The 26680-nt window shown below is 34.8% G+C and overlaps 1 protein-coding gene across 1 annotated transcript; it reads right to left on the bottom strand.

The window, feature by feature from the left end:
• Positions 1-395: 395 nt before the first annotated feature.
• Positions 396-26350, bottom strand: LOC129229456 (RNA-binding protein 8A-like). The gene is made up of 6 exons (XM_054863769.1): positions 26177-26350; positions 13788-13847; positions 11543-11620; positions 10657-10793; positions 4654-4781; positions 396-665 (listed from the first exon to the last, which is right to left on the bottom strand). Exons 1-6 carry the CDS (start codon positions 26247-26249, stop codon positions 626-628), a joined length of 516 nt encoding a protein of 171 aa, XP_054719744.1. The 5' UTR covers positions 26250-26350; the 3' UTR covers positions 396-625.
• Between the last annotated feature and the right edge of the window lie 330 nt (positions 26351-26680).

Genomic DNA, 26680 nt, shown 5'->3' on the forward strand with positions numbered 1-26680 from the left:
CTTGCTAGGAAACCTAAGGTTTACTGATGGTTAATTTCAGTTTCATTCTGTTGTATAAAAGTTACTAAATTTCAGTTCACTAGATGGTATACTGTTTACATATAGAAAGAACAGAGGGCGCTCAAAATAAATGAACCAGGGAGAAACATTCCATTCCTTTCAATTGGTATATTTGTACTTAGAAAATGTGTACATACTTATTGTATTGGCAACTGACATGTGAAAATATGGAAAGAGAAGAATGTGTGTCATGTTGAAGTCTTTATTTAATGTTTTAAACTAAAAATTACTTGTGTATTGAGTGCCATAGAGCATGTATGTGATGATGAAAAATAAAAAATGTCATTTTAAATTTTTTGTATAAATACTTATACTTAATTCAATTCAGGATGTATTAAATGCATATTAACTGAAAAAAAGATGTTTATTCATACATAAAAGAAAATGATGATTGCAAGTAAAAGTACCCAGTGAAATGATGTTTCTAAAGATATTGGGTAAAATAATAATTGAATACAAGTTGCAGAGTAGGTGGGTTTATATACAATAAGCATAGTGTTTAAAGCTTAAAATTACAATGCATAATGAACAGATTTATGAAAACATAACAAATTTTTCCAAGAAATCACTTTCTTCTCCTCATATCAGTTCGTCTTCCTCGTTTCCTGCAATGAATAAAATATATGCATTGAGGAAAATTTGATACACTAGCAACTGAGGATGAAGGAAAAAATAATTTAAAAAAAAAAAAGTAAAATTGTGACTGAACCCATTGATAGCAGTCACTAACATGCAATTTATGAACACGACTTTTCTGGTAAATATTTTTTTTCACATAAAACGGGTGCTCACCGGAGGGGGGGGGGGGGGGGGTCATGGCACAGGACTCTGGAACTGACAATTATGAAACAATTTTGCGATATTTTATTCCTTTAATTTTTTATGAGATAATAAAAAAATGAATTAATAAACATTTAAACTAAGCTTTACATGATATTTAAGAAGTTAAAAAAATATTCAAATGACAAGAATGAGATAAATAAGTATTGTAATAATTATACATAAATTTAAACATTAATGAAAAATCATAGAAAGCTACAAAAATTAATCACAAAATTCATATCAATTGTCGTATGGGATTTTATTATCGTGTTTTCTTTTCTTTTTCTTACTTTTTTTTATTGAGTGACGAAACTATTCTACTGTGGCGGAGCAAAAAACTATGCGAACCGGTGCTGATCCACAGGTTGAGAATCGCTGATCTAAACTATGGTTTCCCACTTTCAACTGCCAGAGGGGTTGAAAGGCAACACATTTTGAACGTTTTAGTCATCCTCCATTTTAATCAAATGTGACAAAAATTAATTTATTTGAATGTATTTTATGATGTCAGCATATATTTCATATAATTGAAAACTGTATTTTTTCCCTCAAACATTGTCATTTATGTTGCCAAAAATATTTGAGTAATTATCTCTCAAAAGTCACAATTTGACTTTCTATGTAAGTCGGGGGTTCTCAAACTTTTTCAACTTCCGGCACCCATTGAAGAATTAGAACCTTCTTCATGGCACCCCAGTTTATCTCTATTATTCTTATAAGGTTATTTATGTGGAGGTCTTATTTATGCACTAAATAAGACCTCCATAAGGTTCATAACCTAGTATCTTGCTCATTTATAATTGAATTAGCTCCAACATTTGCATATTTACCAGAAACTCATAAAAATTAAGAAAAAATTAAACAAGCGGAAATTTTAATTTTTAATTACTTTTTACAGCAGTTCTAACAACAAAAAACGAAAGACGGTTTAGCCTTTTTAGGAGCCTGGGTTCCTTATAAGGAAAACTCTGGACAAGAATTACTCAACACAGAATAGAAGACAAAAAAAAAAAAAAAAAAAAACCCTCAAAAAAAAAAAAAAAAAAAAAAACCATTATCACACTAAAGAGAATTGGAAAAACTATCATACCAACATAAAAACATCTACATTAAACCACATTTAATAAACCTTTAAAATATAGCCAAAAATGTCATATTCACTTCATGGAAAGGTGAGGTTTCTTTTTTTACTTTTTTTTAAAAATATGGATGCATTGGGCTATTTAGCTTTTTGCAGACCTAGTGCAATACCCGAATATGGCATCCCATCCTTCATGTGTCACCATTAAGGCACGGTAGTCAATGATACAGGTAATTTTGAGTCCTAGTTTCCCATCAAATGGAGGCAACTGAACTATCTTCGATGGGAAACTGCACTAGGGGTTTAATTTTGCTAAGGGCATTCTCAGCCAAATAAATAAAGGAGCAAAGTCAATCGTCACATTCGGGGCAATTAATAGTTTAATTTCCGTTTTTTTTTTATCACTCCTGCAAATATGTGCAGTATACCCAAGTACCGGATTATATCCTCTACCTGACGATACTCTGAAGTGAAAATAAGGTGAAGTGGCCTTATTGACCGACAGTATACTTTTCTATGTAATCAAATTAGAAGAAAAAATGACAGAATACATCGACATTTTTCTTTTTGAATTGGTCAATTACATAAATTAGTTTTCAAGAGCAATAAATAACTCTTTTCATACCAGTAACCTAGAGTGATCCATGTAGAAACGAAACTGATCGTAAAATGACGTCATGTAGTTTGACAATTACTCTTCTGTGTAACTCTGGTTACCTGATTTCTATTTTTGTTGATTAGTAATTAGAAACTGCTTATTGATAACACTTTATCATTAATTAATGTTTCTGATGACAATGCAGTCAGCAATATTTTGCTATGTTACATCAATGACGGGATGACCTTATTTCTTTATGTAACCTTATTTTGCACACCCACCTTAAATCTACATTGATACCATGGACACTTCGCGGCACCCATCGCCTCTTCCTGCAGCACCCAGTTTGAAAATCCCTGATTTAAGTTACTGTTTAAGTGCATCAATTTAGTAAATGCTTCAAATTGTTGTAACGTAAAGTACTTTCCCAAGACCTTCCCTCCCTACCCCCGTTCTCTTAGATCAAGGCTGTCTAACTGGCAGCCCGCCAACACATATTGTGCGGTCCTTATCGATGTTGACATTCCCGAGTTAGTAAAGAAGGCAGACCGGCCTCAGTTTTCCCATGAAAATGTAAGCTAATTGTTTTATAATCCTTCTGTTTCATTGTTTTATATTAATAATTAATTAATATTAGTTGTTATTATATAAGAGGTAAGAGATTATTGTTCAACTTTTCAAACTGTGGCCCGCCAGGTGATCAGTGACCAGAATTCTGGCCCATGGGCTCTTTGCAGTTGGACAGTCTGGTCTTAGATACAGAGTCCTTGCAATTTGAAATGTATTTTCTGTTCCATTGTTATATATATTTATCATTTCAGACCTGCTAACTCTCCCATTTATCAAGAGAGACTAGTTTTTTGAGTATTTCTCCCAGTTTTACATTCAAGGACCATTTTCCCGCTGCTTCATGAGATTTTGATTCACTTGTTTAAAAATAGATAGAGATTTTTAAAAGGGAAATAATTCTTCTTAGTTTTAATAAATGGCAATTCCATAGGGTGTTGACCCTTCCAAGACCCAACGGCACCACTGCTCTGCACAATTTAGGCTTGCACAATTTTAGCATATTGCATGTAATTGGGCAGCAATCTGTTAGCATCTACTTTCCATTCATCCTTTTTCTGATAACTTCCTGAATATTACACTGTGAAAAGCCAACAGAGGTACCAACACAATGGGTGTTTTTTTTTTTTTTTTTTTTTTTTTTCCGCATCCCTTGCTTCTGATCCCCCCCCCCCCCTCAAACAAAAAATGCGTGTGAAATAGAAGCTTATTGTACAACTTAAAATTTTCTGCTATAGAATATTCCTGGATGTAATTGGCCCTTATTTTCACAATTTGAATCACTTATTTTTAAGCTTATTAATCTAATTAAAACTATAATGACAATAGTGACTTTTTTAATGCTAATGACACTAATATAAATTGTAAGTATTTTTTTTCTTTTAGTAAATAAATGTTAAAGCATATTATATAATGTCACTTCCATGCTGCTTTAAAATAACTTTTAGAAATCAGAGGGGATATTAACTTTATGCATTAAATTAGTAATGTTAGTTAGTATTAGTACATTAAATTAGTAGTAAATAAAAACATATTTTAAGCTGGAAGTACTTCATACAAAATTTTCCTCACAAATTACGTCATTCAAAACCTCTCCTTTTTCACTGTTGAAAATTCGACTCCAATCTCCAGTTTTTTCTTCCATTAAATTTGGCAGGCCTGTCAATTACTACAAAAATTTTCATTTCTGTAATAAGCACATACATAATATTCCCCTTGTTCCTTCATTGATTTAACCACTTTTAATATACACAAAATACTTGGCTAAAGCTTCGCATCATGGATTTCTTCAATGCTGTTATTTTTTAAATTTGTCATATGTATGCATAAGCTTCTATGATTAAAATTAAATCCTACCCAAGAGACAAAAAAATAATAAAATAAACAGTAAAACCAACATACTGATTTAGAAGAGACAAAATTTGTTATGCTTATAAGCAAGGAAATACCTCCAGCATAAAAGTTTGTTACGATTATATGGTAAATTTAGTTATATCACCTTAATTTAAAACGAAAAAATTCTTACTTTTTAGTAGGACCTTTAACAAATGCCCAATCAACACTGAGTTTTTGTCCTAGAAGTTCACTGCCATTTAGATTTTCCAAAGCTGACTGAGCTTCTTTGTACGTTTCATATTCAACCAAGGCATACCCCTGAAAAGAATATTTTATTAAACACATTAATAATACAAAACATATGAATGATTTTAGTTTTTGTTTGAATTTGAAAAACTACAGTATCAAACCTAAAACATGATTCATTTTATATACTGTAAAACAGCGTTTCTTAAATTGTGCTCCGAGAAGCCCCAGGACTCCAGTGAGGGTTCCGCAAAACTTGTAGAATTTTTTTAAATTGAAAATAGTCACTTAAAAATCAATAAAACTTAGGTGTCAGTGCAGCTTTTGATTAGTGTTTTCTGAATATACAGCATAGTAAAAACTCTATAATTTAAAATGTATGATAACCGATTATGTCAGTACAAGAATGCAAACTTTTATAAGAAACAACATTTAATTGATTCATCCATACATCAGAAATTTATGCTGTGAATACAATTCTGGTGCAGGCACCAAACCTTGCTTTTTATCTTATGTGTCAACAACATTTCTCAATTTGACATTAAAATAAACAACATACAGTAAAGGAAGAAGCCTTCATTTGCACAAGATTAGATTGTTTGCTCCTTTCTTGACTCTTTGTCTTCAAATAATTAGCGTCCAATAATGACAAACTTTTTAGATTATTTCACCTTTAAAATGTTACACTTTAACTACACTGGGCCATTCCACTAGAAAACCACCATGTTGTCCCGCACACGACAGTTCATATATTCAATTAAAATCTGGTAATTTTTAAAGGTATGAATTTATGATTCTTTTAGCAACATAATTTTGTTAGCAACTTCTTTAAGATATAATTCTTGACCAAATATTTGCGGTCACATGCAGGACAAAAAAGGCCATTTTCAGTCAAATGGCCATAGTATTGAAGAAAAAACTTGGGGTCCTATGAAAGTTTTTTAAAAGAGGTGTTCACCTATAAATAAAATAAAAAAACACAGCTATTAAAGCTAAAGCTTCAAAATCCATTTGTTATAGTGGGCAGTAAGGATCAGATTAACTATCTCTTACCTAAAATAATAAGAGTTATATTTAAAAAATAAAGACTATCAGGGATGTGCCGACTGAAACTCGCTTTTGGAGCAATCTTGGGAGCAGGATAATGGCGAGTTTGGAGCAGCAAAACGGTGAATTTGGAGCAGTAAAATTGCAAATTTGGAGCAGCTTGCAGCAGCAAAAATTTTAATTTTGCATCAATTTGAGCTACAACGTATATTTTAAACACAGAAACATGTGTGATGTGATAAAATAATAAAAAAGGAGAAAAGGGATATAAAAACACCATAACTCCAACTACCAATTGAAGCTCTCCTCAGGGATGAGAGTGGTCAGAGAGCAAAAAGGAGGAAATTCAAAAAAATTTCGTAAAAGGGATGATATCCAAAAAAAATTTGTGAAAGGGATATCCAAAACAGCATCAAAATAGAACCTAGAAGCCATGATACTCAAAAATTCAACAAAAAATGGCTGATTTACCAGTTTTAAAGGTAATATGTATTTAATTAAGTATAAGTAATAATTTTGTACAATTTGCTGCATTGTACTATTTCTTATAAGAGTGTTTATTCCTAAATAAATCTATATTTTGAAAAAGAGGCAACAATTTCTAACCCCTGAGTCCTTGAACAAAGGGTTGGGGGAGCCAGAGGTCAATATTGGCTGCATCACACAATAGTGACAACATTTCATATTTTTTTGGAGAAAAATAATTTTTTTTCATTAAAACCATTTCAGTTCATAGTGTTAAATGAATGAGAACATAAATTTTAAAATTAGGTCTGTTTGTAAAGTAAAGATTTACAACAGAGAGAAAAATCTTTCTTTATGTGGTAGAACTTACTTTTCATAGTAAGAATTGAAAATAAATAATAAATTTGTATATAAACGATTGGTTATCTTTTTCCTTGCATTGGGACCCAAAATTTGTTTTTAAACACTTCCTAATACGATTTTGGAATAAAAAGAACAACTTGCAGCTGCCTCATTTAATCAGGAAATTTCAAAACTTTTAATAGGCTGTGCAGCCTAAACCATTTGAGATTCACCATAAATATTTTTTACTTTCATAAATACACAAAAAAAAAGGAACCATGCCAAGTTTCAATAAATTCGAGACTGTGAGTGCTAAGCCACGTTTCTTGATCGACTTTTGCATTTTTTTCTAAAATAAATTAAAGGATTAAAAATATTAATGAAATGATGAATAAAATAAGCAGATATAAGGTAGCATATAGTAAAAAACCACCCAACATTACAAATTATTGAAATACTTGCAGGATGCAAAAAGATTAATATCTCAAACGAGGCATGCAACTTTCGGCGCAGGACGTGTTTGACGTCATCGGTATGCTTCCAAAACATATACGTTTTTGGCAGATATCGCGGAGGATGAAAATTCAAGGGGGGAAAATGAAAAGAATAAGAAATGAAAAACCAAAAATTTTTTTAAATCGTATTTTTTTCCGATTTTTGAGCAAAATAAGGCTAGAAAGAGGCAAAAAAAAGGAGGAAAGGTTTTAAAAGCCAACAGAAAAAGCTGGAAAAATCTCATCCCTGTCTCCTAATTATATTTATTACTTTATTTATTTATTTATTTATTTTTTTTCACAAGAGCCAAGCCCTCTCTGTCCCTGCTCTACTTTTTTCTTACAGCTCTTCTGGTATTTAATTCACACATTTACTTTGCTTAATGAATCAGTGCTTTAGTACACATTTAAGTTATAGTGCTTTGATACTTGTTTTCAAAATTTGTTTGCTTTCATGTAGTTTATATAAACATCTAAAAAACATAAGATATATAATTATCTTTATACATAAAGGGCTACTTCTGTCCGGATGTCCGGGGTAAACTTCAAAACTACTGAACGGATTTTAACCATTTTTTCCATAGATAGCTACATTATCAGGGAACAACTATTAGGCTATAATTTATTCCTAAAAAATTTAGTTTAAAAAAGTTATGGTGGAAAACAGTAAATTTCATGTAATTTGTCCATATTATGATTAAATATAAAACCCATTGATACTAAAATTCATTGCCAACAACAGCAATATTAAAAGTAATCATAATGAAAATTTTGAATCAAGGCTTCTCTGGGGCAAGCATGACATTTACTGCTTTTTTAGGAATTGTATCCTCAATTTTATACATAAATAGCTACTTCTGTATGTATGTATGTATGTCCGGAATAAGCTTCAAAACTACTGGATGGATTTTAACCATTTTCCCCTGTAGATAGCTAAGTTATCAGGAAGCAACTTAGGCTATAATTTATTCCTAAAAAACTTAGTTTAAAAAAGTTATAGATCGAAAACAGTAAATTTCATGTACTTTCCCCATTAAATGATTAAATGTAAAACCCATTCTTATAAAAATTCGTTACCAACAACAGCAATATTAAAAGCAATCATATTGAAAATTTTGAATCAAGGCTTCTCCGGAGCAAAGATGAGTTTAAAGTCATTTAAACATTTGGAAACTCTACTTTTCGCACACTTAGGGAAACATAGAACAGAGTTTTTTTTCTTTTTGTGTGTGTGTACTATTTAATTAAATAAAGAGCAAATTTTTTTTTACTGATCTTTGTTAGTTCATATTTTTAAAATTCTTCAAATTTTTATATGCTTTAATTCTTGCTTTCGTTTCTCGTATACTTATTGCTATTTTACTTTTATGGGTAAGGAAGAAGCTCGATTTTTAATCCCCTCAAAGCGGTGTGTTTTGAGTTCTTTCAGTTAAAACAGAAAACTAAAGAAAGTAGCGATTGTTTCTCACAATTATTACTGACCCAGGCAACACCGGGTATTTTTGCTACTTTTTTTTTTATAAAAGTCCTAAACATATTCAAAAAGGCTAAAAAAAAAAAAAAAAAAGAATGATTAAATTTAAAAACATTACCTTAACAAGTTACAAGTGAGTTTTTAAAGGGCTATTAATTAATCATTGGTATGTGTAAGTTATTTACAGCAGCCCCTCATTGTATCGCACCTCGATATATCGCTCATTCGAAAATATCGCTCCTTTCTTCTCTGTCTCCCAAAATATTAAAACCTTAAAATAAAAAAAATTGCTTAAGCTAGAAACCATTCATGAAAACACATGGTGTTATTCAGAAAAGGTCTTTAGCTACTTTATTTTGTCAATGAACAAAACGAAGATGCTCCTATTCTTCTGAATTCGCTGGAAAAGCATCGGTAACTCCTGCTATCTAAATATATATACATGCAGTATATTTTAGTTTAAGATATAGTTTGGAAACTATTGACGCTTTCTTTTATTGATACTAAGAACCTTTACAATGAGTGAGAGACAGCAGGCAGGTGTCATACTGGTCCAAGTAGAAAAGAACATACACCCTCCCTGACTACCTGTTAGCACAGAAAAGATTTGTGCTTGGTAGCACAAATCAGGATTTGCATCAAAGAAAGGAAGAATGCTCTGGGTGGGCAAAAGAGTTTTCTCCAAACAATCTGGTTACTTTTACTTTTCACATCTTTTCTACTGCAAATCGAAAGTTTACTGGGAATAACAGGGTATTGGAATGCTCACTTTTATCACGCTGTAGCTAATGAAGATCATCTTCATTCGCCATTTCATATTGACGCTGAAAATTTACTTAAATTTAAATCTTGTATAAGTTTTAATATGTGTGTTAGTAAATTCGTGAATTATATCGAAGTTTCAACAAACGAAACTATTGAAACATATTTGAAAATCATGTCAAAAAGAGTGAATGTTAATTTACTTGTATATGTTGGATGGATAACTATTTTTAATGACCTCAGTTACATTGCGCTTTCGGATATATCGTGCTTTTTCATTGTCCCCCGAAAAGCGCGATATAACGAGGGGTTACTGTACTTATATTTGACCTTAATATATAGGCATATATGTTATATAATGAACTACTTGATTAACAAATCTGATGATTACGCAAAGGCAACATTAAAACCTTTCATTTTAACTGTTTGATATTTAATCACAAAATTAATAATTAAATTACATTAAAAAAAATATTTTGAGAAATGATGTCATAAGAAAAGGAATTTTAAATTGCATCTGAAAAAAACATGACAAATGAGAAGGGAAAAAAAAGACAAGCTAAGAAGATGGAAAAAATGCCTGAATCTGAGAAACCTGAAATGTCTGCATATTCATTACCAGAGCATTAGAATTTTTACTATCTTAAGTGTCTCCAACCAAAATTAGAGATCAATTTTTTGTTCTAAAATCTTAAGAACCCAAAGATTAAAGACTGGTGAACAATATTAATTTTTACAGATGGCATTCGCTTAGACCAATTTCGATGCAACTGGATTGACATTTTCGAGTGGGCATGGCAAGAAGACATACTTACAAGTCCCCCTTCTTCTGAAAACAAAATATAAGAACAATAATAAATTAAAAAGATCACATAATAAATTAAAACGATCGAGTTTTTCAAAAGTGGATGCAATCAAATTTTGAAATGTGCAAAAAAATCGGGACTAAGTCAAGAAAAACCCCGTAAAAACAAGCACCAAAGGAAAAAACTTGATGATAATCTGCCAAATATGCTGAAGGAACTGCAACATTAAATGCAAAATCGCACTTTTGGTGCAAGTTTGTCTGATTTTGGAGCAGAAAAGTTTATTTGGCGGTCTTTTGGAGCAGTTTGGCGCAACTGGCACATCCCTGGACTATTGTAGTAAAATCAGTAATTTAAATATTTTCAAAAACAATTTCAAGATTTAATTTAAAATTTTGCTGTAAATACCCTATTAGGAAACATACAATGAATTATTTTCCCAATTCTTGCTTTACACAATCTCATGAAATGCTAATAAAATAATAGCAAACATTTAGACAAGAGGCACATCTTTTGAGCCAAAGATAATGCATTAATGATACATAAATATAAATAACCTTTAAAAATCCAGTACGCCGGTCAAGATTCAAATGAAGATTTTTTATATCACCATGCTCAGAAAACTGTTCATAAATATCATCTTCTTGAGCTTCTTCATGCACACCAGTAATAAACAAAATCCACCCTTCAATGGCTAAAACAAAATAGAGAATCATTTACATGGAGTTGCCAATATTAATAATGAAGAAATTGCATGTACATTTTATTCCATATTACGGAAAAGCAAAGTTTGGAATCTAAAAAAAAGCCACCCACTATCAGTCTCTCATCACTAAGCAATACATCAAGTAGTGGACTTTTATTTCTGAAGCAAATGAATTACTTAGTAGATAATAAAATAATTTCAAAGCTCTCAGTCAAAAATGGGGGATTTTTTTCCCCTTTAAATTTAAGTCAGTGTTTCCTTATAGAAATTCAAATTTTTTTCCGTGTGAAGTCAGTGTACTTTTCAGAAGTTTATTTAATTTTCTTTGTTTAATTACTCTATAATAGTTTCTCCCAGAGTATAAAAAATACCGTAAGGTGAGTTAGAGGTAAGTGCATCCCCTGAGAATTATGTGAATGCTGACTTGAACAGACTTTTGCCATATATTAAATATGTTGGGAGAATGTCTAGCCATAATTCCTATTAGTAGAAATCAGCACTGGCTTGCAAGACAAAGCACAATCAGTAATAAATTACATTTCTTACTGAAATATCTTTTCATGCTAAAAGGATTGTTGAGCGTTTTTGTGTTAAACATATTTCACTGTATTACTATTCATTGTTTAAGATATTGGAACACAATCACTGTAAAGAGATTTCTCACAATTCAAGAAAAATAACCAGAAAGTCATGGTATAAAGTAACTTCGCATTTTATGTACACTAGCTAAAACTTACATCTTTGTGGACCAGGTTCATCAGTACCATCATGATCCATTGCTTCATAATCTTGAAGATCTTCTCTTGCAGTTCCATCTTTAAAAAAAAAAAAAAAATGAAAAACTAAGTTTACCAAACAGTTTATATGCTTTTATTACAAACAACTTATAATGCAATGGTAAATATATCTGATATGGGCTTCCTGTTAAATATTCGGTGAAACTGCTATAAGAGACCACCTTCATTAAGGATTAATTTTCTCCCCCATCAATTGAATGTCAAAAATCCTCTAGGAGAGACCATCAAAAAGGAGAGGGAAAAATCATACCAAATTGGGAATTAGCTTAGTTGCTGTCTATCATGAGAAATGCTGATTTTAGTAAAAGCTCTCAGCAGACTTAGATAAAATGAAAAGCGTTCTGCAAACACAAATCCTAGTAGGAAAATTTTCTGCAAATAATTATTTTGCCTAATTCACCCTTGAATAAAGAATTAAATTTAGATTCAAACATAAAAAAGACAAAAAAAAAAAAGCTTTAAAATCATTTTTAAAATTTTTTTGCAATAAATAACATACAGTAAGTTAATGCTTATTTTCCACCAACTGAAGAAAACTGCCTTCAATATTTTGCCCAATATCAATCACATGAACATTATTATTAAATTTCATTTTGTAATGAAAAAGATCATGTAGATCTGAAAATACTCATGTTGTTGACTAAGGTAAAACATAAGCTATCTGCTTTTTATTAGAAAACGTTATGAAGATATTTGATTTTGTAAACGAATCAACAAAAACTACTCATTTGTTTAAATTAAGTATTTTCACAAAAAAAACTTAAGTATTTTCCCAGGTATTATCTGTTAAGAAAGAAAAATTAATGAGGAGCGGCACTAGCGTAGCCAGAAAAACCTTCTGGAGGGGGTTTTCTGATTGAAAATGTCTTCTGGAGGGTTTTTTTTTTTTTTCAAAAGTACCTTATGGAGGCAAAAATACCTTCTGAAGGGGTGTTTTTGATCCAAAGAACCTACTGGAGCAGGTTTTTGATCAAAAATACCTTTTGGGGTTGGTTTGCTTATTTTACATAGCTTGAATTTGAAGGCTGTGTAAAATAAACAACTATACAGTCATAGTAGAAGTAGTTTTCATTTGTAACTGTTTGCTCCTCTGTCTAGAGTCTTTGTTTTTAAGTAATTAGCATACTATAATCACGATTTCAAGAAGAAATCATTTTTTAGATTTATTTTTCACGAGAAAAAAGCAAAGATGAAAATATTCGAAAAAAACAGAAATAAAAAACAAAGAAAATTTGGTTTGAATTGGACAACTGATTCAAAAATTATTCGGGGGTGGGGGGGGAGGGGGCAGGCAGACACTTTTTTCCCATCTCAATACCCTACTTTCCAATTCTTCTTTATATATCTTCTAATTCTTTTTATTTATTTTTTTAATTATTTTATTTATTTTTGACCTCTTTTTTTGCAATATTTTGTAGATACATTAAGCTTTCTTTCATGCTTTTTTCTTCTTTCTCTGACTTTTACTAGAAAAACACGCTAAAAAGCGCATGCATGGCCTACTTGGATAAAGACAACAAAATGGTAACCCCATTTGAGAAACCTTCTGTGCAAACGGCAGCAACCCTGTAGGCAATCTCCTGACTGAGATTTGTGCTTACAGTGGACAATAGAGCGAGATGGAAGATACGACTGCTTTTAAATTTCTGTCGTGTGATAAGCCCTTAAAGTTGTACCTTAATATTAAACAAATCATTTATTTAAATCCCGAAGTCTAGTTGCTGAGATATAAGCAAAAGCAGGCTTCAGAATTTCTGCGACAAACATGGCAAGTATAAAAAATGTGCTTAAAAAAAGCTTTTTTTTTTCAATAAATAAAAATTGTTATATCTTACATAAAATTAAAATTTGTTTTCCAACCTATACAAACGCTTAAATTTAAAGAATCATTTTATACATTAATTATTTTAAGTATATATATCGTTGCCTGAGTGCAACAGGAATAACAATAAGATACTCTGATATTGCTTTGAGGTAACGATATTATCTTTGATACATTATTCTATTGCTTTTATGCTCATGTTATAAATTTAATGAGTTTAAGTGCTGGTATTTTATTTTATTTTATAGTTTTGTTTTGTATTCTATAAGCCAAATTTTTGATAACTCGAATTTTTTTCGCATTCCCTGCAATTTCGGCTTATTGAAGTCTCACTATAATAAATGGCGTAAAAATAAAGCTTACCTCCACCAAATCCTCTGCCCTTCCTCTTCTTGACTTTTTCTTTCAACTTCTGAACACTCTCTATATTAATTGAAACATATTGAGGATTAAGAAAACAATGAACAATGATGCAAGAATATTTAATAACATAATATTGTTACAAATTCTGTAAATAGTAATTATTGTAGGAACGTAACCTGTAAATAGTTTCCCGTAATGAATATACAACCCCTTAACATATGGCTAAAGTATACAACCCCCTATTCTTTTTATTTTCATTGATAAAATTTGATAACGGTCTACGCATTTCTCGAAGCAGAAAGAATGTTGTAGAAAATTCTTGGATGGTTATAAAAGCCGTTAGCGATGGATAAACGGGGAGTTTCGATTCAGATTTCGAACGGAGAGCATTTTGCTCTGTTTATAGCGAGGCATTTCGCTGTGTTGTTTTCGTATTTGGAAGTAAATACGTGTGTAAACGTTGAGTTTACGGTGTTGTGTGATAATTGCTTAATTGCTGATGAATAATTTAGCAGTTGTTGAAGATCTTTCCTGTACATAGTGTAAATAAATTTCCTGTGTTTTTATCAAGAACTGTGTCTTCATTTCAAGAAAGTGGAAGTCGCACCGAATCCGTTACAATTTGGCGCCCAACGTGGGGCTACTTCAGGACTTTCTTGCAGTAAGTGTGACTTTGGACATTTTTTCATAAAGACTTTTTAAATTTGGACTTTAATTTTATGGTGATTACTCGCGCAATGGATGAACAATTAAAACAACTGCTTGATGCAATCAACTCTGTGAAGAGTGATATGGCGGCTAATCAAGAACAATTAAAAAATGATATGGCGGCTAATCAAGAACAATTAAAAAATGATATGGCGGCTAATCAAGAACAATTAAAAAATGATATGGCGGCTAATCAAGAACAATGGAAAAGTGATTTAATGGTGCTGAAAAAGGATTTAGCTTCTAACCAAGAGGAAATTAAAAACGACCTTACTTCGGTAAAGACTGTGATGGAAAATAAATTTAATGAGATAGAGCATCGAGTTGATGCTTTTGATGAAAAATTTGAAACAGTAGAAAACCGTATCGCAACAGTTGAGAATCATGTGGATGAGAAAATTAAAGACATGGAAAGGAGATTGGCGACCGCGGAAAGCAGCTCTGTACAGTTTTGCGCTCCCACATCTGTTGCTCGACCGTCCATTAAACTGGCCACATTTGATGGGAAAAGTTCGTGGCAGGTGTACAAAACCCAATTCATGATAGTGGCGGAAGCGAACGGATGGGACTCTGCTACCAAGGCCTGCCATCTTGCAGCATCCCTGAGAGGTGACGCAGCGGACATTCTCCAGACCCTTCCGGACAGCCAGCGCCTGGATTTCGCCGCCCTCACATCTGCGTTAGAGCTTCGCTTCGGTAAGAAGTGCCAGAAAGATTTCAGCCGACTCCAGTTGAAGTCCCGTTTCCAGAAAACTGGGGAAACCCTGCAAGAGCTTGCGGCGGACATCGAGAGACTGTCTCATCTTGCTTTTTACGACTGCCCTGCGGATGTTCGAGACAACCTGGCACTCAACTACTACATCGACGGGGTTCGAGATCCGGAAATCCAGAAAGCTCTACGGATGGCGGATGTCAAAGACCTGAATTCTGCCGTTGTGTATGCGATGAGATACGAGGCCGCCCAAGAAGCAACCCGTGTGGATCGCCATCTAATCCGGACTCAGGAAGCTGATGAGTCTGATCCCAGGTCGTCCCACCTCGCTGAACTTGAGAGACAACTCGGTGACTTGACAAGACATTTGAGCAGCATAACAGCCCAAAAGAAACAAGAGCAGAAGTGCTGGAAATGCGGTAGTGAAGGACACCTGCGAAGGAGTTGTCCGGCTCGCCAAGCTACGCGAGGGAAGGGAATCACCACCACTAAAGCTCTGCAGATTTCCTCTTCTAGTAGTGGCAGTGATGGACTTTTCATTTACGCACATGTAAATGGGAACCCCTGCAGACTGATTGTTGACACTGGAGCCAATGTGACAATCATCAGGACAGATGTGGCTCGTGAATTTGGATTGAAACTGCTGTGGACATCGCCACGCGTAAGTCTCCAGACTGTGACAGGTGACAAAATTGAGATTGACGGTAAAGTGGACTTGGAAATAGTGTTTGGGAATGCCACCTACCATCATACGGCATTCGTCGCTAATATCACGGACCCCTTCATTCTCGGATTGGACTTTTTGAAGAAATATGATTTCACTCTCGACTTCAAGACTAATGAGCTGCACTCGATGAGAGAAGACATAGCCGTTTTCCCTGCAGAAAGTGATGTAAAATCCGCTCATCAAATAATAGCCCAAACAGATTTATCGATTCCCTCAAGGTCAGAATCATTAATACCTGGCTCCCTTGAAGAAAGCAATAGTTTTCGATTTGGACTCATTGAATACCCTAACCTAAGCAATAGCCTAAAAGGAGTACTGGTAGCATCTACGCTTGTGGACCTTTCTAAGGATGTAATTCCTGTGAGAGTCGCCAACGTGAGTGAAAGGCCAAGGAATATCCGAAAAGGTGAAGTGTTGGCAACTTGTACTCCAGTAAACTGCATCATTAGAAGAATCAATTCCCCCGAAACTGTGTCTTCTGAGTCCTTGACGTCGAAGTTAATTGGTAGTGCACCCTTATCGAAGGATCAAAGAACTGCTGCGGAACAATTGGTGGACGACTTCAAACATCTGTTTTCATCTACATCGGAGGATGTTGGCCGTACGAATTTAACGCAGCATAGGATTTACACTGGAGAACACCCCCCTATTAAACAGCATCCAAGACGACTACCGTTCGCTAAGAAGGAAGAGGTTGAAACCCTCCTGAAAGAGATGAAGGAGAATGATGTAATCGAACCGTCATCCAGTCCTTGGGCCTCTCCCATCGTCTTGGTCCGAAAGAAAGATGGCTCCACCAGATTTTGTGTTGATTACCGACGACTGAATGAAATCACCAAGAAAGACAGTTACCCTCTTCCACGGATAGACGATACCTTGGACACTCTTTCTGGACACAAGTGGTTTTCGACCCTGGACTTGAAGAGCGGCTACTGGCAGGTTGAGATACACCCTGAGGATCGAGAGAAGACAGCGTTTACAACTGGACAAGGCTTATGGCAGTTTAAAGTGATGCCCTTCGGCCTCTGCAATGCACCAGCTACGTTCGAGCGTCTTATGGAGACAGTGTTAAGAGGACTCTCTTACGAATCCTGTCTGGTCTACTTAGACGATATCATCATCGTGGGACGCAGCTTCGAAGAACATCTGGCAAATCTTAGGAAGGTGCTGCAAAAGCTTAAGGAAGCCAATCTGAAGTTAAGCCCGTCCAAATGTAATTTGTTCCGCCGGGAAGTGAACTACCTTGGTCACATCATCTCTTCTGAGGGTGTGCAAACCGATCCAGAGAAGGTATCTGCGGTCAGGAGTTGGAGTCGTCCCGAAAACATCCATCAGTTGCGAAGTTTCCTGGGGCTCTGCACGTACTACAGGAAGTTTGTGAAGGGTTTTTCCAACATTGCACGACCTTTGCATAAGCTGACGGAGAGCAAATAAAAGTTTGAATGGTCCAAAGAATGCGAAGATGCATTTCTACGACTGAAGGAGGCTTTAACATCAACGCCTATCCTCGCCTATCCTCAGCCTGAAAAATCCTTCATCCTGGACACTGATGCGAGCAACGAGGGCATCGGAGCTGTTTTATCCCAAGAAATTGACGGAAATGAACATGTCATCGCTTATTGGAGCAAATGCTTATCAAAGTCGGAGCGAAATTACTGCGTCACCAGAAAGGAGTTACTGGCCATAGTGAAAGCTGTAGAACACTTCCATCATTACCTCTACGGCCGAAAATTTCTGCTTCGGACAGATCATGCCTCATTAACTTGGCTTTTGAACTTCAAAAATCCGGAAGGTCAGATAGCCAGATGGATACAGCGGCTCCAGGAATATGACATGGAGATCAAGCATCGAAAAGGGTTATCTCACGGAAATGCTGACGCTTTATCAAGGAGACCCTGTCCTGAGAACTGCCACTATTGTTCCCGAATCGAGAAACAGTATGGAACGACTAGCCCTACTGCCTATCAGGTGACAGTGACTTCAACATCATCAGAACCTGATCCATGGAGTGACGACCAAGTTCGAAAAGATCAACTTGAAGACCCCGACATAAAACCAATTTTGGAATTCATGGAAAGTGACAGTCGGCGACCTAGCTGGCAGGACGTTTCCATCTTCAGTCCTGCAACAAAAAGATACTGGGCTTTATGGAATTCGCTCCATTTACGGAACGGCGTGCTACACCGAAAATGGGAATCTGACGACGGCAAGACATCTAGGTGGCAGTTACTACTTCCTCGATCCAGGATTTCAGATGTTCTGAAAGAAATACATAGTAGTGCGACTGGAGGACATTTTGGTGTCTTGAAAACTCTCAATAAAGTTCGGGAGCGCTTCTTCTGGAGCAAGGCGAAGGATGACGTGGAGAAGTGGTGCCATTCTTGTGACGCCTGTGCTGCTCGTAAAGGACCGAAGAAGAGAAGCAGAGGGAAGCTACATCTGTACAACGTTGGAGCTCCTTTCGAACGAATTGGGATCGACATCCTGGGTCCTCTACCAAGAACTGCTGATGGGAACAAATACATTCTTGTTTCCATCGACTACTTCACCAAATGGCCGGAAGCATATCCCATTCCAGATCAAGAGGCTACTACCGTAGCAGAGACTCTAGTCCAACATTGGATCTCGAGATATGGAACACCTTTGCAGATTCATTCCGACCAAGGGAGGAATTTCATCTCTGCTGTTTTTAAGGGCCTATGTCAAATTCTCGGAATTGAGAAAACTAGGACAACACCACTACACCCACAATCGGACGGCATGGTGGAGAGATTTAACCGCACAATCCTGAATAATCTCTCACTTATGGTCTCCAGAAATCAACAGGATTGGGACAAGAAGCTGCCTTTGTTCCTGCTGGCCTACCGCAGTGCTGTCCACGAGACTACCGGATATGCCCCATCTCAGATGCTCTTCGGACGAGAGCTTCGGCTACCTTGTGATCTCGTCTTCGGTCGTCCTCTGGATGCGCCTTCATCGCCTGAGGAGTACATCCAGGATCTCCAGGCCCGGTTGGAAGACGTTCATAACTTCGCACGAGAGCGAATCAACATCGCGGCGGAGAAGATGAAGACCCGATACGACACAAGGTCTACTGGACATGAATTCAACGAAGGCGACAAGGTTTGGTTATGGAATCCCATCCGACGGAAAGGTCTTTCACCCAAATTACAGTCGCATTGGGATGGACCCTACAAAGTCGTTAACCGACTAAATGACGTCGTAGTGAGGATCCAAAAATCACCTAATGCAAAACCTAGGGTTGTACATTATGATCGGTTAGCCCCATACTATGGCCATAGTTCATGAGTATTACGTAAACAACCATGGTTGATAACATAAAAGTTGTAGATAATTTTTGCTTTTAATGTTTAGTAATATTTCTTGTTATTATTGTGTTTTCTGTATCTGATAGTTATTAATTAATGTGTATATTTGTAAACTTGTGATAGAAGTTTGGCACCCTTTCTGGGGATTGTACTGCCCGGGACGTGCAGTCCTTAGGAAGGGGGCAATGTTACAAATTCTGTAAATAGTAATTATTGTAGGAACGTAACCTGTAAATAGTTTCCCGTAATGAATATACAACCCCTTAACATATGGCTAAAGTATACAACCCCCTATTCTTTTTATTTTCATTGATAAAATTTGATAACGGTCTACGCATTTCTCGAAGCAGAAAGAATGTTGTAGAAAATTCTTGGATGGTTATAAAAGCCGTTAGCGATGGATAAACGGGGAGTTTCGATTCAGATTTCGAACGGAGAGCATTTTGCTCTGTTTATAGCGAGGCATTTCGCTGTGTTGTTTTCGTATTTGGAAGTAAATACGTGTGTAAACGTTGAGTTTACGGTGTTGTGTGATAATTGCTTAATTGCTGATGAATAATTTAGCAGTTGTTGAAGATCTTTCCTGTACATAGTGTAAATAAATTTCCTGTGTTTTTATCAAGAACTGTGTCTTCATTTCAAGAAAGTGGAAGTCGCACCGAATCCGTTACAATATAATATATATATAAATCAGACCCTCCCCTAGGCTTGGGTGGGAGGGCACTGTACCCAACATGCCCTTTGATTCTTAGGAAGCACACAACTTGCCGTTTTATCAGCAAAACGATGCCCCACCCTTTGGATTTAAGATTTTTACCAGGAAAAGGAAGGGAGCCAGTGACCCCTCCCCTTGTCTTCCTACAATGACTTTCTTCTAAGTAAAAATAGCAAACATCGCCCCCCCCCCCCCAACCTCCTCCCAAATTGGATTGCCATTGAAATGACTATTAGAAAAGAATGCCTTCCATCATCAGTTAGCACAAGGAATAAAGTGGCCTGGGTATTGTAGAGACTAAACAATGTTTATCCAAAGACCTTTCACTATGGGAACACTATTGATAAGCCACTGCTGAATTCCCAGAATCACTTCCTTACTCCTTGCCTCAGGGTTTGCATCCATTTTTATTCAATAATGGGGGTTGGTTACGCCAGTTTCCAGCAAAGAATACTGGCTGTCATCCTTCCTTCTTATCGCTTCATGACAAGGGAATTCTTTCTTTGTCCAATTGACATGTGTTTTAGGATAATTCTAAGTCTTATCTTCCAGTCAGATAAACATTAAGTTAGCCCTGCTTTTTATAATCTTTCATTCAAATTCAATGCTTTTCATAGTGCTTTTACATTTTGAATTAGAATTAAGCAGGTGCAGTGTAGCGCCCACAAATCCACCGAACTGAAATCTGCCAACATCCAAAATTCGTATAACCATTTTTTTGCTTTTTGGCTGCAAATTTATTTTAATTTTATTTCAATCTAAAAAATCTAAATCGTGATTATTTGCTGAGACAGTTATGTTAGCGGATAATTCGTGGAGAAAATGTTCTGTTTTATTATTATGCATTATACGCACGCCAAGCATTTTTTTGTCCGAAAAATGTTTGTATTTTTGCTCAATCTACTTCATATTGTGTATTACTGAAAAAATATAAAGAAATATCGAAAACTGAAAACAGATTCTAAAAGATAGCTGCAGATTAACAGCAAAACGCTAATGTTGCGAGTGACAAGTGGCATCAAAGAAATGCAAAAATGTGGCCATTCAGCATGTAAAAGCCAAATGTGAATGATGACATTTCAATTGAAAACAAATGTCTGAACTATTGACTACCAAGTGCTTTTGAACTGGCGCTCTTTGTTTGTTTCCTTATGGTGGTGATTAACTCCAAGAGCAATTCTTACTTTTGGATTTAAAAGTCTTTTAAGTTACAGCTAGTAACAGCTGAACAAATTAGTTATCATAATTTTTCTAAAATGATTATTAACTATTCAGTAATACATTTGAACCCAGGAATAATAGTATATATCCAATGACTGTATCCACTAATGCTTTGAAGCGACAACATGCCTTTTAGTATCAATAGTGCCCTTTTCTCAAAAAAGTGACAATTTAAAAAAAAAAAAAAAAACAGAACCCTGCCCTTTTTTAATCCTGGGGGAAGCTCTGTATAAACAATTAAAAACAATATTTCATTTGTATTTCAAATTATTTTACAATTTTAATGCAACTAAAACTTTGTAATCAACCAGAGAAAAATTACTTATCATAAATCCTGTTTGTGTGCCATATTTTCAAAATGAACCATGTTCTAAATTTTTAAAACCAGCAAAACAACAACCATAACTTTTAACACTCACATTATATTTAAAGTTGTAAAAGGGTCAATCCTGAGAAAAGGTGAACATACAACTCAAAATAAAACATACATAATATGTACAAGTAATACATCAAATTAAACCTTGGAATGTCTACTTTCATTATTTCATAACAAAAATATTATTTAAAAAAAGTTGGCAACAATGAAGCCTCTTCAGAGTAAGCTACAAGCGCCATTTGCAGCACATAGTACATGTGTGTTTGGCAACAGCAGTTGTTTACATTTAATGAATTTCAAGATGGCTGCCTCCTCCATATGTGATAGCTAGAACATTTTTAAAGCTGTTTCTACAACAAAAAGTTCAAACTTTAAAAAAGAAGGTGAGTAATTTTAAGTTTAAAATAACCTTAAGATTGAATGTCACAACCGTAACAAAAAGTTTGCTTTTAACTAGAAATACTCCATTCATTTGATTTTTACTGTTTCATAACACGTGTTCTGTATTTGAAAGTAATCAGACACATGTGTTTGACATTATTAATATAACAAATTTATTTTCATGAATAAATAATGTGTTTAATTAGTGTTACGGTTGTGACAAATTGATTGTTACGGTTGTGACCTTTCTTTGTTACGGTTGTGACAATGCAGTATTTTTCTACTGCTTACATTGTGAATATCAGTATTTAAGTTTAAAATTATGTTAAAGCTAATTAAGGACTTTCTTATATCTATTGAGTGTAAAGTTCCAACTTTTTTATTTTTCAGAATAAGGTTATAAACACAATTTATTTTTAAAAAACTGACTTAAAAAAGTAGTAATTAAGTTATAGTTTAAAGGGTTATACTTTAAGTTATAGTTATTAATTGAGAAACAGAAAGTTGAACATGATGTGAGGAAACATGAGCAAATGTCTTAAAAATATGTTTAATTTGCAGATTTATTTAAAATGGAGTCTTCGGTAGAAAGAGTTAGACAGTATAGAGAACGTGTGAAGCAGAATCCAGAAAAGCATGCTGAATATCTCAAAAAGGAAAAGGAAAGAAGTCGCCAAAGGCGAGTACAGGAAAAGCTTAAACTCTCCACTAAATCAAAGAGGGTCTTAAAAGCTGAAGTAAAAAAGAAAAAACTTAGTCAAAATAGACAGAAAAAGTACCGTGAGATGAAAAAGAAAAAATTGGTCGGCAGTACTTGTGTTGATAGTCCCATTGCAAGCTATCGTACTGAATCTACTTTTAAAAAAGCAGTTGTTCGCGCTCGGAAAAATTTGCCAGAAAGTCCAAGTAAGAAGCTAGCAGTTGTTCAATATTTAGCAAACAGTTTTGCAAACAGTGTTGTGTTACTTCCAACAAGAAATGAAACGGCAATGCAATCAGCAGAAAATCTAGAATTAGTGTCCAAGTTTTTTGAGAGAGAAGACATCAGCCGTCAAGCCCCTGGGAAAAAAGACTATATTTCTATCAAAGATGATGAAACTGGAAGAAGGATCTTCAAGCAGCGACGCCATATGTTTGCCACCATAGATGAAGCTCGGGCTATTTTTTGTGAAGAATACCCAGACATTTATGTCAGCAGAACAAAGTTTTTTGAAATGCGACCAAAGCATGTCCTACCATCATCTAAAATGCCGCATAAAGTCTGCGTTTGCAAATATCATGCCAACATGGATTACATGTTAAAAGCAGTTCCTAATCTACATTTGAAAGCTTGGGAATTAATCGAGTTATCTGTCTGCAGTCAATACAATGAGGATTGCATGCTTACTAACTGTGGGGCATGTGAAAATAGGCTAATGGAAGTTCTTCTTGGTGCATTAGATGAAATTGAGCTTGCTGCTGAAGTCTAATGGAAGACTTGGAAGAAAATAGAAGGAAGAGATAGAATAATTGATGGGAATGAGGAAGGCGATACATTAGAAACTTTAGTTTCAAAAATAACTGAGGAGTTTCCTAAATATTTATCTCACTGCTATGTACAGAGATTGCAAGATCAATTATTTCAGCAAGCAAGAGAAAATATTGAAACTAATGAAGCTATTATACAGTTAGATTTCTCGGAAAATTATGCTGTTCTCACGCAAGATGAGATTCAATCTGCTCATTGGGCAAATGATCAGATAACTATTTTTACAACAGTAGTTTGGATGTCTAACAGGTGTGACTCATATGTGGTCGTGTCCGACTACATGACTCATGGAAAATATGCTGTTTGGACTTTCTTAAAGGCTCTTACAAGTTCTCTTAAGTCCAAATACCCCAACCTTACAAAAGATCATGTATTTTCAGATGGTTCATCTGCCCAATTTAAAAACAAGTTCAATCTACTAAATCTATGTTTTTTTAAAGAAGATTTTGGCCTAGACTGCATGTGGTCTTTCTTTGCCACATCTCATGGGAAGGGAGCTGTCGATGGCGTTGGTGGTACCATTAAGAGAGCAGTTGCCACAGCAGTCTTGACACGAAAATACGTGGTCCGCAATGCACAAGAATTTGTAATGTGTGCTCGGGAAGTAACAAAATCGATATCAGTACTTTTAGTTACTGAAACTGATGTGAAAAAAAACATTGATATGTTAGACCAAAGATGGAACAAGATTAATCCCATTGAAAACACACAATCAATACACCATGCTATCCCGGTTAAAGGAAAGCATGGTACATTGAATGTAGGTATCACATTTACAAGCTCCCTATCTCAGGTAGTCGTAAAAGAATATAATGAAGAAAGTCAAGATAGTGAAATGGAACATTCTGATGAAGAAATTATCCATTTTGATTTAAAGGAAAATGACTGGGTGATTGTGCAGTATGATGATTCCAGATATCCTGGAACTGTTACTAAAATCACAAAAAAAGAAGCAGAAGTGAATGTAATGCACAAGGCAGAAGGCCATTATAAATGGCCCAGAAAAGAAGATAAAATACTTTATCAATTAAAGAATGTGGTAAAAAAAATTAGTGCACCTATTCCATCCGGAACCAGGGGACAATTCTTGTTCAAGGAAAGTGTTTAAATATTTTGCTTTTGGATAACACATACTGAAATACAATAAAACCTTTTTTCACAAAGTCAATGGCTTATTTTACTTAATTTAAGTGTTATATTAATTGTTAAGTTATTTTATGTTGTAATTCTGCAAAAAAATTGACTAATATTCACACATATTTACAAACTTTATTTATTATGGGTACTCTGTCACAACCGTAACACACTTGTCACAACCGTAACATTAACTGTCTAATTTTTCTCTCACAAACTAAAAAAAAAAATCTCCAAATCAACTATAAATGATAAACTAAGCATCCTATGTAAGCACTCAGTTTTTTATTTTATTCTATGTTTTCTCAGGGGGCACAAAATAAGGATTGAAAAAGACTTGGAAAACAGTGTGCACTTTTTGGGTCACAACCGTAACAGCACTAAATTAATTTTTTTTAATGGAAAATAATTAAATTTTCAAAAAAAAAATGAATTGCATATTGTACATTGAGGTAAGAGCTAAATATTAAAACTTTAGAAGTGCTTTTGAAAAGCATAACTGCTACGTGCCATCTGATTAAGCTGTGCATTGTGTCACAACCGTAACCAGGATTGGCCCAAAAGCGGCCACCTTGACAAGGCCGTTTTTCACAATTAACTGCAAAAGTTATTTTTGCCATCATTTTCTCTATAATTATTGTCTCAGTCAAAGTAATGGGTTTTTTAATAACTAGCGGCACCCCTGCCTCACCCGAATGCCCAAACATAAGCTAGCACTAAACTCTTTTGTACTTTTTTCTTACCTTTGATGCTGTTAACAGAGGTACAGAAAGGCATGACCTGGGAAAAAAACCTAGTGTCAACTACAAGTGCGAAAAATCTAATATGATGCAATTTGACAGTAGTTTTAATAAAGAGGCATTTAGCACTCCTTTCAACGTAAGATTTGAAAAAAGAATGTCAGCATCAAATATGTGCAACCTTATTAGTGATAAACTGAACATTAGTCCTTAAAATTACTTCAATTTTAACCTCTATTAGAGAAGTTGAGGCCTTCAAGATGCAAAAGTCATACCTGCAACTGAGCTCAAAATCAGAAACTACTTTTTTAAACAGGGGTCTAGACAGACATGAGGTCTGTTTACCGACCTTTCACAAACTTCGGACCCCTGATACGAACCCTTCACAAAATTCCGATCCGTAAAACAGGGTCGGACTGAGACCTCAAAAAGGCGCACACCCCAACAAAAACAAAAAAAAAAAAAAACTAATAGGATGTCATTTGACGTTAGCTTTAGTAAAAAGGTATTTAGAACAACTCGCTTCAAATATAATACATAAAAATATAACAATGCACTTGCAAAAAATAAAATATAGTTTCTTGTTCTCAAATTATTAGATTTGATCAAGACCTTCGGTGTTTTCTGTTTGTTTACACACAAATTACGAGATCAAAACAAGAGGGGGGAAATGCTTGCGATGAAACTTTTTAATTTTAGAACGTCATTCACTATTTTTATAAACCATGACATGAATCCGCTTGAAATTAAACGGATTATAGTTCAAAATTAAATGAGAGAAAGAGCTATCAAACACCATAAGCAGTTAGTTTACTTACGATCGCCTTCTTCATCAACTTGAAAATCGTCTCCTCCATCTAAATCTAATAGCACATCAGATGCTACGGACATAACTGATTTTAAAATAACACAGGTTGATTTCCGCCAAAAAAAATTTGATGGCCGGTCTCTTTCAATAACGCTTTGCAAAAATTAACAAACGACCAGGATCAAGCGTAGAACTGAAATACTGGAAAGTGTGGAAAGTAGCAGTTGAAGTTAAAGTTAAAGTAACGGAAAGTGAAGGGAAAGTTGTTTTAAATGTATTTAATATTTCATTCATGGAGGAAAAGTATCAAAGTTCATTGGAAACTTTTCGAAAGATATAGGCCTAGTAATGATGGGGAGAGGGAGTCAGAGGAGCATATATAAAATAACTTTCGGAGGGCGCCCGGGAATTGAATCCCCCTTCCCCCGGAATTCGATAATTCATGCTTACGTTCGACGACCTCGGCCGGTAGCAGCCGGTATATTGATCACGTGACAGCAATGACGTCAGCTAA

Source organism: Uloborus diversus, chromosome 9 (assembly GCF_026930045.1).
Source record: "Uloborus diversus isolate 005 chromosome 9, Udiv.v.3.1, whole genome shotgun sequence".
Lineage (NCBI taxonomy): Eukaryota > Metazoa > Arthropoda > Arachnida > Araneae > Uloboridae > Uloborus > Uloborus diversus.

Coding starts and splice junctions, on each gene's coding strand:
- LOC129229456 (XM_054863769.1), bottom strand. CDS start 26,249: ATGTCCGTAGCATCTGATGTGCTATTAGATTTAGATGGAGGAGACGAT. Junction 4,782..10,656: donor GGCGTACTGGATTTTTAAAG/GTTATTTATATT, acceptor TATTCTTTTCAG/GGGTATGCCTTGGTTGAATA. Junction 666..4,653: donor GTTAAAGGTCCTACTAAAAA/GTAAGAATTTTT, acceptor TATTCATTGCAG/GAAACGAGGAAGACGAACTG.